Source organism: Hylobates moloch, unplaced genomic scaffold, assembly GCF_009828535.3.
Source record: "Hylobates moloch isolate HMO894 unplaced genomic scaffold, HMol_V3 SCAFFOLD_10, whole genome shotgun sequence".
Lineage (NCBI taxonomy): Eukaryota > Metazoa > Chordata > Mammalia > Primates > Hylobatidae > Hylobates > Hylobates moloch.
Window position 1 is genome coordinate 17,093,967 of NW_026652285.1, and position 17,360 is coordinate 17,111,326.

Below are 17,360 nucleotides of genomic sequence, written 5' to 3' on the forward strand. Positions count from 1 at the left end.
GCCACTACACCCGGCTAATTTTTTCCTTTTTCTTGTAGAGAGAGGATCTCACTGTGTTACCCAGGCTGTTCTCAAACTCCTGTCCTGGCCTCAACCGATCCTCCGGCCTCAGCCTCTATTTTTTATTTTTTAGTCTTAACCTAGCAAAAGATGGTTGATTCAAGCACACTTTAATATCTATACCTATATTACCTCTGTAATGTCAGTAACTGAAGAGTTTCTTCTGTGAGCTCCACTTAGGATGGTACATCCCAGTGAAGAGAACCTTACGTTGTGATTTGGTATGTTGTTGTTCAACTTTTCTGGATGTCCCTTCCTAGCAAAGAAGTCTAAAGATGTATTGTTGCCTTAGAGGAAGTACAAAAAAACCACCATCTGCCTTTAGATAGGATGCTCACCTGTCACCCACTAGCCACAACAGAAAATTTCTGTGTTTGAGCAGTTCTCATACTTGGAGGACCCTAGTTTAAGAAAGAAGATGTTGGCTGAGGGCAGTGGCTCACACCTGTAATCCCAGCACTTTGGGGAGCCGAAGCAGGTGGATCACTTGAGGTCAGGAGTTCAAGACCAGCCTGACCAACATGGTGAAACCCCATCTCTACTAAAAATACAAAATTAGCCGGGCGTGGTGATGCACGCTACTTGGGAGTCCCAAGTACTTGGGAGGCTGAGGCAGGAGAATCGCTTGAACCCGGGAGGTGGAGGTTGCAGTAAGCCAAGATCACACCATTGCACTCTAGCAAAAAAAAAAAAAAAAAAAAGATTTTAATTGTCTCAGTTTTATTGGTTGTGGTGGAAATAACTTCAAGTCAATTAAAATGTGCTGTCCTTTAAGCCCAGTTAACAAGAACAAAAAGTTGTTTGTATATTGCAGCAAACTCACCTGTTTATTTGTATCTTTATATAAGCCCAGATAACAGTAAATAAAGAGAGTGCAGAGAATATTTACTGGACAGTTTTATATGGCTCATAAAAAGAAACTGTCTGCTTTGATCCTCCCAAGAGGATGTTTGCTACCTAAAAATGCAGATGTCCTGCTTCTTGAACAGAAATGGGTGCATCTTTTCTCCCACAAGTGAAGAGTAATAGAAAATAGATTAATATACTCTGGGCTTTTGATAAAGGGTAAACATACTGAAATCCATCTCTCAACTTTCTTGTCCCAACCCCAACACAGAGACAATTCCTTGGGTATACAGTTAAGTAGGCCACCCTGATAAAAGATTCCATTTGAGTTTATGGTAGCCCTTATATATTAATGCAGCACAAGCTCCTGGAAATGCATTCAACTTTTAAGGTGCCAGCGTTTTAAGTCACCAGAACAGGAAAAAAAAAAAAAAAGTCTGTTTTCCCCCCTCCACTGGGCTCCTCCTTTGACTTAGAGACCCCAGGGAGTACAACATGGCCAGCTGCATTGCCATTCAATGAGTGACACTTAGAAGAGAACCTCTGCATAATGCTTGCCTCCCAAGGGAACACAGGACAGGAGCACGGCTGTCCCCCTGCCAGTTTCCTGAAAGAGGAGGACATTGTATTCAGTGCAAGTCCTAGACCAAATTTCAGAAAGGCACTTTGGTATTGCACATTTGTCACCATGCCCAGGACGCATGCACAGGTCACTAGCTGACTGCTTTTCCCAGGACTTGAGAGCAGTTAAGAAGAATGAGAATGTGACTCCTTTTTCTGCCTGCCATTTCCAGATATCAAAATCCTTATCCTTTAAGCCTAAGGTTATTCCTAAATCTAAGTCTCAGCAAATAAGAACAAAGATGAGGTTTTAGCACATTTTGTGTGAGGCAAAAGCTGAGGCATACAATAGACACTAATAAAAGGAGGAATCCATGAGTTGACCCATCAGCAAGAAGGAACTTGACTACTACATAGAGCTGTTGTGGAATTCACAATAAGTAAATTACAAGTGCATGTTGCAGGTCGATGCAATTTTCAAAGTAATGAAAAACTTGACTTGCTCACTCAAAGAGTGAATCCCTTTTGCTCTGCTGCCTACTTCCCCTTTTGCTATAATCGTACTACATAAATGCTCACTAAACTACTTGAAAGCCAGAGGCTGACCCATTTCCTCTTCTCACTGCCGTGTAATTCCTAATGGTATTACAGATGAGAGACATGCAAAGGTAAACAGTAGTTGGGGAACAAAAATGATATCTGGGTTATTCCAAGTGGATGATACCTTTGTTAACACAAACACAAGGTGAAAATTTCTTTTCCCCTAATTACATTTGCTTTCTTTTAAGTTAGTGACTCTGTTGTTTAATTTTTGCCTCTCCCCTGTTTTCTGACAAATTTTACAGGATATCTCCCAAGAAATGTTTCTCAGCCTTGACAGGACAAAAGACATATAGAGTAACAGCAGGGCAGGGAGAAACTCCGTGCCTGAATGTAGCGTCAGTCTTTCCCACTGATCTGGGCTCTCTGCGTGAGGCTCTTTTTGAAATAAGCTTGAGTGAGCAAAAGAGGACTCTCTGCAGGGTTTGAATTTAACAGTAGCCCAAAGACATCACTTTACCTCCAAGCCAGGCAGGGATAGGGGAACCTCTCAGAATTACTAGCAAGCTTGAGTTCCAGGTGGACCCCTGTTTGTGGCAGCACAAGCACCTTTTTTACTCAGCTATGGTCCTCAAAGGGATGTTGAATATTATTTTTCTCCTGTCTGCATTTGTGCAGAGAACAGAGCAGGGAAACTAATGAAATGCACAGAGCTTCAAGTGAGTTTAAAGAAGCCTCTGCCTTATGAAATGAGGCAATGATGACCTACTCTTGCTTTTCTTTCCACCACCCCTAGGCTCCTGTGATGAGCTGAGTGCTTGTTAATTCCCACGTTCACTAAACCATCATAGTTCTGCTGATTCTCAGCTTTAGAGGAAAACTCTACAGTGAACTTTTTCAATTAGCAGTCATCAATTACTGGTCAGAATACATTATAATTGTGAAAATTATACTCCATTAATCTCATTAAATGTGTCTACACCTGTAACTTGTCATAGTTCTATATACATAGGTTGGCTATATTTAACTTTCCTTGATCTTATTTGCCATTTTTTGCAAAAGCATCATCTAAAATGTAGGGAAAGTTGTCAGTAATTTTGGCTTTTTAATAAACATTGTTTTGCTTTGTCATTTTTGTTTTGCTGTATCCCTCCTTTGTGGTCCTTGTGGTTTTGCCTGGCATGGGTGACACTTAGCCATTTTAACTTAGCAAACTGTCATACCAAAGGAAATGCCTAATTCTGTGATATCAGGCATCTTGACTGCGGGCTACAGTTTGTTGGTGTTGAAGTAAGCTGTATGTTAAGAGAAGTATCTCCATTTTTTTTGTTATAGCAAATAACGCATGTCCAAGGTTTATATGCTTGCTGCCTTTCTTTGAGGGCTTTCCTCAGAGCTCACCATTTGTGTGTACACATGCAGACATTTAGGGTGATCATTCTTTGGTTAGGGACCATCTGAAAGAAAAGTGGACCAAAGGGGAAAATCATGGCTCTGGAGAAGTATGTTCAACTCATAAATAGGTCACTGGTGGGTATAACTGGAAGGCTGTGGAAGCCCAAGTCAGCACTTAGCTGCGGCATCAAACCATGACAGCACAGTTTGACAGCATGCCCAGGAGATTACTTCAATCTTGTAGGGTGGGGAGCTTTGATGTGTATGAGTAGAATTGGGGGATGGGAAAGGGTAAGGGTTTTAAAGTAGTGGGGTATAATCCCTATGCTGGCATGGCCCAAATAATATTATTCTCCCTTTTTCCTGTTTCTATAGACCCTGTCAGGGGAGGGTAAATTAAACCGAAGTCCCTCCTTAGGAAAAAACAGCTGGGTCTTAAGTAGAAACCTGCTCTCAGGCCGGGTACAGTGGCTCACACCTGTAATCCTAGCACTTTGGGAGGCTGAGGTGGACGGATCACGAGGTCAGGAGTTCAAGTCCAGCCTGACCAACATGGTGAAACCTCATCTCTACTAAAAATACAAAAATTAGCCGGGTGTGGTGGCGCCTGCCTGTAATCCCAGCCGCTCAGGAGGCTGAGGCAGGAGAATCAGTTGAACCGGGAGGCGGAGGTTGCAGTGAGCTGAGATCGTGCCACTGCACTCCAACCTGGATGACAGAGTGAGACTCCATCTCAAAAAAGAAAGAGAGAGAGAGACAAGGAAGGAAGGAAGGAAGGAAGGAAAGGAAAGGAAAGAAACCTGCTCTCTTGATTTTGTTGGGTTTTAAATACATTGTTAGTATTTTTTGTTTTCTGAGCCTTTATAGAATTTTAGGTCCAATATATATAAACTGTAAACTGGCCCACATTCCTGAGCTGTGTCTGCAAGAAGTGTATCACCTGGCTATTTCCTTTTTCTTGATAGTCTGCTAAAATTTGGCAATAGAATAGTACCCAGTTTTCCATACCTCTGAGACTCTTCCGGAATACAGAGTTGGCAGTTGTTGGTTCTTCCTTCCAAAGGAATGTTCCCAAGAGTGTTAGAAAATTACTGTTGAGGCCAGAATTTTGTCCCTTTTCCAAATCAGGTGGGCTCTAGCATCTATCATGAGGTGAATTAAGCCCCTTTTTAAAATGTTTGCACCGCAGCCCATCTTTCTTTGTAGAGAAGCCAGAATTGCAAGAATAGCCAAACCAGGCTAGTGATAAATCAGGCCCTTGAGACTGAGGCTCAGCTTGTAGAAAAGTTAGCAGAGGCAAACAATTGGTATGACTGTCAGTGCTCTACCCTCCCTGCTTCCTTTTTTCCCTGTACTAACTAGTAACACTCGTATCCAGGTGTCCTTTACTGTGCTCTGCATAGAAGGTGATAAAATTTGGGGGCACAGTCAGCCAGTTTAAAAGGATTGTTTGCCTGTGGAAGTGACGCAACTAGCTAAGTTTCTCAATGAGGCATTTGTAATGTTCTGGCACTTCATTTGTTTCCTTGTTAACACTCTCACTGAGGCTTTGCATGAGAAAACCAGCAGTCCTTGTACCTTTTTATGTACTTTGTGGCATTAGTGGTGTTTGAGTCAGTAGCCAGGATGGAGGAGGATAAGGGATTAAGGTTGAGGGACCCTATGAATTTTCTCCTTCCATCTCTTTAATATCCTTCAATATAGCTATCTTCCTGCAAAAGACAGGCCATACTTGAAGAGAAAAGCTGATGCCCACACAAGCGTCCAGAGGAAGCTAGCTATTTCTGCTGACATTTACATTTCATTAAATGTTGTTCCCTCAAGGCATACACTTTAAAATTTGGGTGTATTAATGCAACTTTTCATTTAAATTAAAATTTAAATTAAACTTTACCCAGCACCACTTAGCTTTTCCAGGACATAAGTTTGTTTTCATTTATAAAAGCCTGGTTCTCTGTGCTCGTGGGTCCCTTTATAGAGCAAGATGGCTGCTAAGAGGCTGAGACATGATTGTGGTCCTTTCAGTGATCACCTTCACTCCCCATTTTGGCTAGTACCAACACATTTTCTGAGCTGGATGAGGGCCGCAGGGCCAGTCTGAGGGAGCGCAGGCTTGTTCTGAGCATGTATTATGTTTTGCAGTTTGTCTTCCACAATGAAACTAAATATAATTGCAGGATTTTTATCTGGTAGTGGTCCTCAGATGGATGGATGAGCCCCGTGAACTGTGAAATTAAAAATCAAAACTGCTCAGTCCTATTGTTTGCTTGCTGAACACCTCTTCCCCCACCAAAAAAGGGTGGGGAGGCATACAGACGATGATAGGGGCAGTGAACTCTTTCTTAGTCCAGCTGATGTTTTCTTTCAACTGAAACTGCCATAGATGGCTAGAGAGCTTCTGATTCCTGAAGAATTACGGTTTCTGACAAGAAGGACCCTACCAGTTCATGTGACTGACCTCTTTTGGAAGAGAACCCGCTTAGTAGGCTGTTGGTGTATTGTATATGGATATGCTATTTACATAGTGTTCCTGTTAAGTATTTGTATTAAATAGAATTACTTTGTTAATCCAGAAAGAGAAAATGGAGTGTGCTTTTTCTTAAATATTTTTCATCTACTTGCTTTCTCTCCCTCTACCTCTCGCCTCTTCCCTTTGTTCTCTTATTCCCCCATCCCCCCTCTCCCCTCCAATTCCAGACTGAGAAACTGCTTGTGCTGGATGGATAATTAACATGGTGCTGTGGAGCAACAGGTCCCACTGGTAGCGACTAAATCTGAAGTAAATGTTAATGTTGTGCAGGTTCACATATATTAATAGGCGAGGGAGATGAGTGAGGTTAGACTCAGATCAACCACACTGGTATATGACTTGAAATAGATCCTCTTAATTAGAGAGCCAAGAACCATGACAACTACCAACATCTTCCACTTGCAGTGTTGAGCTTGCAGCCTTATTAGTGAATGCAAGGCATTCTAAATTAAAACTGGACTTTAACCTCGGGCTGAGAGTTGGGATCATCTGGCTCTGGGCTTTGATTTGAATCTTTGAAACAGAGGTCTGTCAGTATAGGCATTACAGTTAGCTGAGGGATGTGTGTTTGTGGTTTTCTCCTTGATGACTCCAGAAACAGACTGATGCAGATACCCTCCTCAGCAGTAGAGATGGGCCATTTGGATTTGTTTATGGGAGTCTAGGTATGTTGGAGTCATGCTGAAGAGGTTGGCTTTAGGAATTGGTTTGTATGTAAATATTACTCTTAACACTTTGTAGGCCCTCTGGGCCTCACAGAGAGCCACACCAAACTGAGAAACATATCTTCCAATTGAATGTACAGTCTCTGAAGATTTAGGGCTTTATGAACAGCTTTATAACTAACAGCTTGTCTTAAGATCGGGTAGTGGTTAAAATAGTGAGCTGGGGCCAGGAGTGGTGGCTCACACCTGTAATTCCAACACTTTGGGAGGCTGAGGAGGGTGGATCACTTGAGGTCAGGAGTTCAAGACCAGCCTGGCCAACATGGTGAAACCCCATCTCTACTAAAAATACAAAAATTAGCCCAGTGTGGTGGCGCATGCCTGTAATCCCAGCTACTCAGGAGGCTGAGGCACAACAATCTCTTGAACCCAGGAGGCAGAGGCTACAATGAGCTGAGATCGCACCACTGCATTCCAGCCTGGGCGACAGAGTGAGGCTCCATCTCAAAATAAAAAAATAAAATAAATAAGATAGTGAGTTGTAAAAGCAGTGAATGGTCGCTTTCTGGCCAGGAATTGTAGGCCAGGGCCTTTTAACAAATGATCTGGGAGGAAACTTACCAACAGCAGTGAAAATGGGAAGATACTCTGCAAGCGGTCTGTCTTCATAGGGCACTGTCATCTCTGCCTATGGAAAAGAATGCCTGTCTCATAGCAATGCAGGCTATGCTCTTTTGAAGCCAGAAAATAAAGTAGAGGTCCTTGGCCTATTGGCTAAAAAGCTACCAGTTTTCCAAGACAAGCCAGTTCAGGTACAGAAGATAACTATTCCAGAGCTCACCATCCCAAGTACTCAGATAATTCTCAGAAGGAATCGAAAGGTTCAAACATGCTGGGCGCAGTGGTTCACGCCTGTAATCTCAGCACTTTGGAAGGCATAGGCGGGTAGATCACCTTAGGTCAGGAGTTCGAGACCAGCCTGACCAAGATAGTGAAACCCCGTCTCTACTAAAAATACAAAAAGTAGCTGGGCGTGGTGGCGGGTGCCTGTAATCCCAGCTACTCCAGAGGAGAATTGCTTGAACTCGGGAGGCGGAGGTTGCAGTGAGCAGAGATCGCACCATTGCACTCCAGCCTGGGCAACAGAGCAAGACTCCATCTCAAAAAAAAAAAAAAATAGAAAAGAAAGGTTCAAACACTGTTGTGCTCTAGACAGAGTTAAACATTCATTTTCTGGAGAAATGTCCCCACTTCTAGAACCTTCCTTTTATCAGATATTTTATCAAAATGCAGAAATACACCTGCTTCTGAAACTATGGCTTCCTCCTGAACTCCTCATGATCCTTAACTTCACTGTCTTTAAAGGCTCACTGGCTGAATTACCATTTGTTAAATAGCTCTGAATTATGAAAAGAGTAGGAAAAAATCCCATGTCACCTTCAGGTACCAAATGTCCAAACTTTGGGGCTCTTCGTTGATTCTGGCATCCATAAGCAATTGAGTTTTATGTGGGTCTTTATGGTAAGAATCAGTTTGTAGTTGATTATGTATGTTCTCATTACTGCATGTCCTTTTCACCTTGTCTCCAGCCCATGATCCCTAAAATCAAGAACCATGTCTGAAATACCAGCACTTCGCACATTGTCTAGCCTAAAATAAACATCCAATAATGTTTGAGTGGATGGATGACTTTGATCCTCTCTCCCCAAGGCTACTTTTTTTTTGAGGCAGGGTCTTGCTCTGAAGCCCAGGTTGGGGTGCAGTGGTGTGGACATGGCTCACTTCAGTTTTGCCCTCCTGGACTCAAGTGATCCTCCTGCCTCAGCCTCCCAAGTAGCTGGGACTACAGACGCATGCCACCACATCTAGCTCATTTTTGTATTTTTGTAGAAACGGGGTCTCACCATGTTGCCCAGCCTGGCCTCTAACTCCTGGGGTCAAGCAGTCCTCCCACCTTAGCCTCCCAAAGTGCTGGGATTACAGATATGAGCTACAGCCTGGCCTAGGCTACTTTTTTGATGGGGTAGATGATAATTTGTTTGCTTTGTGTTCATTTTTCAGTGTGGGACCTAGTACATGGATGAGAAAGTCATGGGTACTCAATAAATATTGACTGATGTAGAAGGAAATGCTCAGCCTTGAGGTTAAGGAGGGTACCCTGATGGATATTTCACTGTGTACCCCAGAAATAAGAAAACTTCTAAAGGTTCTTAAAAAACAACTTGGGCTCTGAAGCATATCCTGAGAGTGAACCAAAAACAAAACAACAACAACAACAACAAAAATAGCTTAGGCTCAAGATTTCAAAGGCCAGGAAACTTTGATTTGGGTTCCAATTCTGCTACTTAGTGGCTTTAGATAAGTCAGTTTCCTCACCTGTATGATGGGAATAAGAATTATCTCAGTGTGGTAGTGAAGATCAAATAAGAACATCTGTTAAAATACTTTGTGAACTGTAATACCTAGATGTCAATGAAATTATCACTATGCTATTTCTAGGCTTTAGTTTAAGAAACACATTGATGTCTTTACAAAAGCAGCATTGGCTCATTATAGTGTTTGCCCTGCTGAGCAGCTGAAACTCTGGTAGAGTAATCTCAGTGTTACGTGACTTTTAACTTTTAATGATTTTTTCTGATAAAGGATGGCCTCCAGCACCCTGTGTTCATTGATATATGAGGATGAGAGGGAGCGAGGGCAGAGCCTTTTCTTCTTGACAGGCATATCATGATTTAAAGACTCTGGTGTGCATGTAATTGTTTTCAGAGTTGCACACTAGGCTTATGGGAATACCATTCTTCCAAGGAAGGAGGGGTTTTTGTTTTTGTTTTTGTTTTTAGGAAGAATCTCGTTCTGTCACCGAGGCTAGAGTGCAGTGATGCGGTCTCGGCTCACTGCAACCTCCACCTCCTGGGTTCAAGCAATTCTCTTGCCTCAGGTTCCCTAGTAGCTGGGACTACAGCTGCGCACCACCACACCCAGCCAATTTTTGTATTTTTAGTAGAGACAGGGTTTTGCCATGTTGGCCAGGCTGGTCTCGAATTCCTGACCTAAAGTGACCCACCCACCTTGGCCTCCCAAAGTGCTGGGATTACAGCGTGAGCCACCACACCCAGCTGTGGAAGGAGTTTTGAGGTGGGGAGTCCTCAGAATAAATACATGAGTACCGTGAGGCTGCAGAATCTCTTTTCTCCCTGGAATCCTTTCCCTGTCAGCAGTATTTCTGATATGGAGCAAAACAGCCTCTTTCAGAATTGGTTCCTGAGCTTACCCCAATGACAGTGTCTTTCCTGGAACCGTTTCATGAATCCCTTTCCTCTAAAAAATTTGCATTGAGCCAGGCATGGTGGCCTCACACGTGTAATCCCAGCACTTTGGAAGGCAGAGGCAAGCGGACTATTTGAGCCCAGGAGTTTAAGACCCAGCCTTTGGCAACATAGTGAAACCCTATTCTCTACAAAAAATACAAAACTTAGCCCAGCATAGTGGTATGCGCCTGTGGTCCCAGCTACTCAGGAGGCTGAGGTGGGAGGACTGCTTGAGCTTAGGGGGTCAGGGCTTCTGTGAACCAAGATTGCCCCACTGCACTCCAGCCTGGGCGACAGAGTGAGACCCTGCCTCAAAAAAAAGATAAAAGTTTGAATTGAAAAGCTGCCTTCTAAATAGCTGGAAAGGAATTAATTGCTTGAAGCAGAGAGGAAACATGGTCATGAGAAAGCTTTATGATGGGTGATTCTTGTGTTCCAGCTATGCCTATGATGATCATTTTCTAAGACCTTTCTTTCCTATCCATCTAATCTTAGATATTACTGCCTTCTCCCAAGATACCATCTTTTCAAATTTGTTATTTCAAGATGCATGTTCTGTCCCTAAGAAAGCAGCAAATCTTGGCCAGGCACAGTGGCTCACACCTGTAATCCCAGTACTTTGGGAGGCCGAGGTAGGCAGATTACTTGAGGTCAGGAGTTCGAGACCAGCCTGGCCAACATGATGAAACCCCATCTCTAAAAAAAAAAAAAAAATTAGCTGGACATGGTGTCGGGCACCTGTAATCCCAGCTACTCGGGAGGCTGAGGCAGGAGAATCGCTTGAACCCAGGAGGCAGAGGTTGCAGTGAGCCGAGATCACGCCACTGAACTCTCCAGCATGGGTGATACAGTGAGACTACATCGCAAAACAAATTTTAAAAAAGCAAATCTTAAGAAGTGATGGCCTCAGCCAGGTGCAGTGGCTCACACCTGTAATCCCAGTACTTTGGGAGGCCAAGGTGGGTGGATCACTTGAGGTTAGGAGGTCAAGACCAGTCTGGCCAATATGGTGAAACCCCATCTCTACTAAAAATATAAAAATTAGCCAAGGGTGATGGCGGGCAACCTGTAATCCCAGCTACTCGGGAGGCTGAGGCAAGGGAATCGCTTGAACCCCGGAGGCAGAGGTTGCAGTGAGCCAAGATCGCGCCACTGCACTGCAGCCTGGGCAACTGAGCAAGACTCCATCTCAAAAAAAAAAAAGGAATGATGGCCTCAGTCTTTTAAATGTTTTATCTTCATCTGGGAGACAATGCTTGGGTTTCACTGGACTACTCCCTAAATTCATAGCCCCTATCCATACTTTAGGGCAGGCTTAACAGAAGGAGCCTATGGTCATTATCTAGAATTCTGAGAAATGTGTGGTTTTCTTTGTTTGTTTTTTGTTGTTATTTTTGAGACAGGGTCTCACTCTGTTGCCCAAACTGGAGTGCAGTGGCATGATCACGGCTCTACCTCCCAGGCTCAGGTGATCCTCCCACCTCAGCCCCACAAGTAGCTGGGGCTATAGGCTCATGCCACCTCACTTGGCTAATTTTTTGTATTTTTAGTAGAGGTGGGGTTTCACAATGTCGCCCAGGCTGGTCTTGAACTCCTGGACTCAAGCAATCCACCCACCTCGGCCTCACAAAGTGCTGGTATTACAGGCATGAGCTACTGCACCCGGCCAGAAGTGTGTTCTTAAACTTGGTAACTCTAAAAGTGATCCTTTAGAAACCAGCAAGATGCTACTTCTGAGAGCCTCTTAATACAAGTTTTAAGCATTTTACCCTGTGTTAAAATAAACGAGATTAAAAATCAAATTGTTTAAAGAAGATTAAAATGAGTAGAGGTGGGATGGTTTAATAAGTACAGGCTTGCCAGTATGGACTTGGACTCCTGTTCCGTCTCATTGTGTAGTAACTTAGAAAACATAAGTAATTTCATGTGTGATTTAACCTACAAAACAGTTGCCTGCCCCATTGCATTACCTTGCCTCATAGCTTTGAAGGATTACACTCACTTCCTAGAAGCCCATTCCTTAGTGTTCCCCAGTTCTTTAAAGCTTTATTGAGTACCTGCTACATGCCAGGCATTGTACAGGGTGTGGAGGTACAAAGGCAAATGAGGCATGGAGAAGGGGATTCAGACACGTAATGGTTTGAATACAGTGTGGTGCAGAAGTGCTCTGGGGAACCAGAGACTTTCAGAGAAAGCTTCCTGGAAAGAATACCTGACTTGAGTCTCAAAAGATAAAGAGTTTACCAGGTGAAGTAGTTAGGGAAGAGTGGCATAGTTGTGGGTAGCAGCCCTGGAGTGAGCAGAGACACAGATGAGAAACAGTATGGTCTGTGTAGGGAGCTGGCCAACTGATTGAGCTGGAGAAAGAAGAGGGTTCTGGCCACGGGGATCTTATCTTCTCTACTTTAAATGTTTTAAATGTTTGATGTAGGATATCTTGGTACAAAGCCAGGGGGCAGATGAACAGAAATGATGAGAAACAGAATCAGAAGTGACACCCTTCAGGGTTAATTTTAATGGGACAGCTACTGAAGCATAGCAGAGTCTGTAGGCCTTTGAAAATTACTTGATGCATTTCAGTAGTTTAGATGTGGCCTTTTGCAGAATTACATTGGCGAGAATGAGCGGAGGCTTACAGGTGACATTCACCTGTGGTCCTCTAGGGCTTGGAGATCTGTTCCAGCAGGCCATTGTTTTTCCAGTTTCCTGATTCCTGGTAAGCATCCTCCTGAGATTTCACTAAGGAAACAGGGAGGAATGGAAGTAATGAGCTGTGAAGCCTTGGTGGGTATCTGACATGTATGCTTAGGGCTCTGGGGAAACAGGGAGCTAAGAAAATTTGCCAAGTGAAGTGCTATTTTATGTGGAATTGGTAAAACAGCATAGCTTTAAGCTCTGAGATACTCAGGTTTGGCTGGGCGCGGTGGCTCACGCCTGTAATCCCAGCACTTTGGGAGGCTGAAGTTGGCGTATCACCTGAGGTCAGGAGTTCGAGACCAGTCTGACCAACATGGAGAAACCCCGTCTCTACTAAAAATACTAAAAAAATTTGCCAGGCATGGTGGCGCATGCCTGTAATCCTAGCTACTCGGGAGGCTGAGGCAGGAGAATTGCTTGAACTTGGGAGGCGGAGGTTGCGGTGAGCCGAGATTGCACCATTGCACTCCAGCCTGGGCAATGAGAGCAAAACACCTCAAAAAAAAATACTCAATTTTTTTTTTTTTTTTTTTACCATTTCCCCCATTATTTGAAGAAAAATTTCCTGCATACCATTCCAAGTAGGTGACTTAGCCAAGAACTCAAAGGTAGGAATTTTTTAAGCATAAATGTGGTTTGTTTTGTTTTTTGTTTTTTTGTTTTTGAGACGGATTCTCACTCTGTCACCCAGGCTGGAGTGCAGTGGCACTATCTCAGCTCACTGCAACCTCCACTTCCCAGGTTCAAGCGATTCTCCTGCCTCAGCCTCCTGCGTAGCTGAGACTACAGGCGCCCGCCACCACACCTGGCTAATTTTTGTATTATTAGTAGAGACAGGGTTTAACCATGTTGGCCAGGCTGTTCTCAAACTCCTGACCTCATGTTCTGCCTGCCTCGGCCTCCCAAAGCACTGAGATTACAGGTGTGAGCCACCATGCCTGGCCTGTTTTTTGTGTGTGTTTGTTTGTTTGTTTGTTTTGAGATGGAGTTTCGTCGCATAGGCTGGAGTGCAATGACATAATCTCTGCTCACTGCAACTTCTGCCTCCCAAGTTCAAAGGATTCTCCTGCCTCAGCCTCCCAAGTAGCTGGGATTACAGGTGCCCACCACCACGCCCAGCTAATTTTTGTATTTGTAATAGAGATGGGGTTTCCCCATGTTAGCCAGGCTGGTCTTGAACTTCCAATCTCAGGTGATCCGCTGTGTGCACAACCTCTATATTATAAAAATACAAGGAGGGAAGAGATCCAATCATTGTCCTAGTCCCTCTAATAAAATAAATAAGAGAACTGCCGAAATGGGCAAAGCATGAGAAGTGCCAAAAGAGAACTAACCCATGCAGCAAGAGGTCCAAGGTACAGGAGTAATATGAACTCATGGAAAAGCTGTTTGGTTATCTATTGTTGCATAACAAACTACGCCAAAACTCAGTGGCCTCGTTATTATCTCTCACAGTTCTGAGGATTGCCTGGGCTCTGCTGGGTGGTTTTTCTGTTTAACATGATGTTGGCTGGGACTGCAATCATTTGGAGGCTTCACTGAACTGGTATGTCCAAGATGACTCACTCACATAGCAGTAGTTGCTGCTGCGTGTTGGCTTGGAGTTCAGCTGAAGCTGGTTTTTTGTTTTTTGTTTTCTCAAGATGGAGTTTCGCTCTGTTGCCCAGGCTAGAGTGTAGTGGTGTGATCTTGGTTCACTGCAACCTCCACCTCCCAAGTTCAAGCAATTCTTCTGCCTCAGCCTCCCAAATAGCTGGGATTACAGGCATGTGCCACCATACTTGGCTAATTTTTATATTTTTAGTAGAGATGGGGTTTCGCCATGTTGGCCAGGCTGGTCTTGAACTCCTGACCTCAAGTGATCCACCAGCCTCGGCCTCCCAAAGTGCTGGGATTCCAGGTGTGAGCCACCGTGCCCAGCCCAAAACTATTGATTGGAATACCTTGTCTCCTCCATGTCCTCTCTCACAGCATGACAACAGGGCTCTGAGATGGAACTTTCCAAGCATACTTTTTAAAAAATAGAATCTGCAGATCTCTTAAGGCCCAGCTTTGGAAGCTGCAACATTGTCACCTCTGCTGCATTCTGTGGTCAAAGCAAGTCATAAGCACAATTCAAAAGGAGGGAAAGGGACTACCTGTGGATGGGAGGCAGAGCAAATAATTTGCAGCTGTCTTTTAATCCATCACAGCTGATTGAGGCAGGTATGAAAGGATGAATAGAGTTTTGACAGGCATAGCTTTCTAAAGGAAGGATATTCTAGAGGAAGAAATAGGAAGTCTTCCATTTGAATAGTGGGAAGAGCACCTGAAGGGGTCTGGGAAGATGGAATGGGACCATGTGACAGGGCTTTGAACAGCAGTTAGAAAAGCTTGGCTCTACACTAACAGGCTTTAAGAAAACAGTGTGGAGGACCTCTCAGTTATTCTATTATACCTTTCCCTACAAACCCAGTGTTAATAGCTCTGGATTTGGCTTCTCTCTCTAAGGTGTGGGAAGGGATGCTCACTCCTTAGGTTATTATGAGTGATGCTGACTTAGGCATTTTGAAGGAGGAGACAACCCTAGCAGTCCTGCAGGACTGGCCACAATAGGAGTTTAGGAACATGCAAACCTAGCTAGGCTTTTCCTACTGCCTCAAAGGGCTAGTTATTTAGTCTTGCCCTTGTCTGTTCCCCACAGTAACCCTCCACTGAGTGAAGAAATGTTGCCTCCTGGAGAGTGGATGTGTCACCGATGCACTGTTCGCCGAAAGGTAATAATGCTGCTTTCTGAAGACTGTCCAGAAAGCCTGATCCAGAGCACTGATACGCTAGAGCTAAGATGGCCTAGCCCTGAAGGCATTCTTGTCCCTTCTTCTTGTCTCTTCCAGCCCTGGAATCACCCCACTCTTCCTATGGTGACTGTTTGGAATCCAGTAGGGCCTAAAAATCCAAACATGGGCTGCTGAAATGGGCAGAAGAGGTGTGTTAACTTACTGAGCCATGTTTAGTCACTAGTGACAGGAGTAGTCTTACCTTCTTGTTGTCCTCCTAATAAGTGGCCTTATCCATGGCTGAAAAACGAAGGCTGCTTCTCTAGCTTGATGGAAAATGGAGTTTTCTCTCACCCCAGGGCAAATAAGTCACTGGTATCCAGAGACTTGGCATACTGACGGAGAGGATTTTGAACCCATTTGTACCCCAAGTTGCCTAATCTTTCTTTAGCTTCCCTTCCTTCAGCTTTGATAATTCAGTACCGGCTTCAAGAACATGGTTTATTATTTTCTACTTTGAGAACTCTTGTGGGTAACAAGAGCTAAATTCTCCCTTATTAAAAAAGGAAGTAGGTGTACTTGCACCCAAATTATGATTGACCCAACCCTCAAATTACAGGCTATGGATTAGAATTTGTCTGTGCATTGTAATCCACCCCGCTGTGCTCCCCACGCTAATTATACACCAAGCAACTTTCCTATGTTGTGACCTCACCTCTATTTGCCTGGTCCCCGAACATGATGTCACAATGAATGATGACTTCCTTGGTTGCAGAAACAGGATGAGATGATTCAGATTGTGGTTTATGTGTGTAACAGTTTCAGCCTTTAAGAAAGAAAGTAAACAAGCAGACATTATTTTTCGAATATGTGCATAAGGGTTCATATTTAAAAGCAAGCCAAAGCCAAGTCAACCAACTAACCACAGCTGTAGTTAAATTTCTCCATAAACCAGGCTGTCTTCCAGCCTCTGCACCTTCCAAGATCCTTTCCTGTGCATCCCTAATTAGGTTAGAACAGGGCCTGTTAGAGGCACCTGCCAGCTAGGAACCCTCTCAAACTTGCCATTCAAAAAAGCTGGACCTGAAAAGGTTTAGGGGAGCTGAAGGAAAAGAGGTAAAGACGGTGGAGAAAAGGAAATATTATGTTAGTGCCCATCGTATGCCAGGTGTTTTAATTATGTTATCCCATTATCTATCCATCCAGCCATAGATGGATACCGAATGCTGGCGGTAGGTTTCCATTTTAGAAAGGAAGAAACGGAGGCTTTCTTCCTTTCTAAAGGAAGAAACTTTCCCAAGGACTCAAAGGAATTGACAGAACCAATATTTGAACCAAATTCTCTCATTCCAAACCTCTGTTACCTCTTCATCAGTTTTCTAGAAGGAGAGCTACTTGTTGGGGATTACAGTATGCCGTTTTCTAACATGGCACTTCTCCTGAGATGCCTCTCTTACCTTTCACATGGACCTCTTTGCCTACCAGTGCCAAGTCTGCCTTTTCCACCATCACCAGCACTACTCCCCTTTGGCCTCTTGTATGTACACTGAAGTGGATTGAAATAATACATCCTCTGGCCTTCATCAGCTCCTGACATTCAGGCCCTATCATGATTCGTAGTGGAAGCACTAGGTCCTACTCCAACTCCAAATTATCCCTTTCATATATATGACTCTTTTTATCTCCCTCCACCATATCCCTGAGAAGAGGAGGAGAAAGATTTTTCTCATTTTACAGATGAAGAAATTCCTGCCCACCAGCCTGAGTCACCACAAGGTCAGAGGGGATCAGTGGCAGAAATAGGACAAGATCACAGGTCTCCTACCTGGAGATCAGTGTTAAACCTTCATTTGACCACTCCATTTGGAGTCCTGGAGGAAAGTGTACTATCAGATATCCAGTCCTACTGAGTACACTTAATCTTTTTCCATTTCCCCACTTTCTAAGAAGTGTCACTTATTTTGAGCAAAGTTTTTAAAACCATTCAGGAGGTCAGGAGGCT

General features: G+C 43.8%; 1 protein-coding gene and 1 long non-coding RNA gene across 3 annotated transcripts in view; one reads left to right on the plus strand and one right to left on the minus strand.

Annotated features, from left to right (window-relative positions):
* Window positions 1-17,360, plus strand: part of PHF12 (PHD finger protein 12) — a 46,574-nt gene that overhangs the window by 9,089 nt on the left and 20,125 nt on the right. Inside the window, exon 3 of one of the 2 annotated variants that reach the window (XM_032163150.2) lies at window positions 15,286-15,358. In XM_032163150.2, the coding sequence (XP_032019041.1) occupies window positions 15,286-15,358 (73 nt within the window). Of the gene's footprint in view, window positions 1-15,285; window positions 15,359-15,988; window positions 17,135-17,360 lie in introns of those variants that run through there. The other variant, XM_058445978.1, reaches the window with a different exon arrangement.
* On the minus strand, window positions 12,391-16,074 carry LOC116474590 (uncharacterized). The gene is made up of 2 exons (XR_009215387.1): window positions 15,621-16,074; window positions 12,391-12,644 (listed from the first exon to the last, which is right to left on the minus strand). It is a non-coding gene; the product is annotated as an uncharacterized LOC116474590 (long non-coding RNA).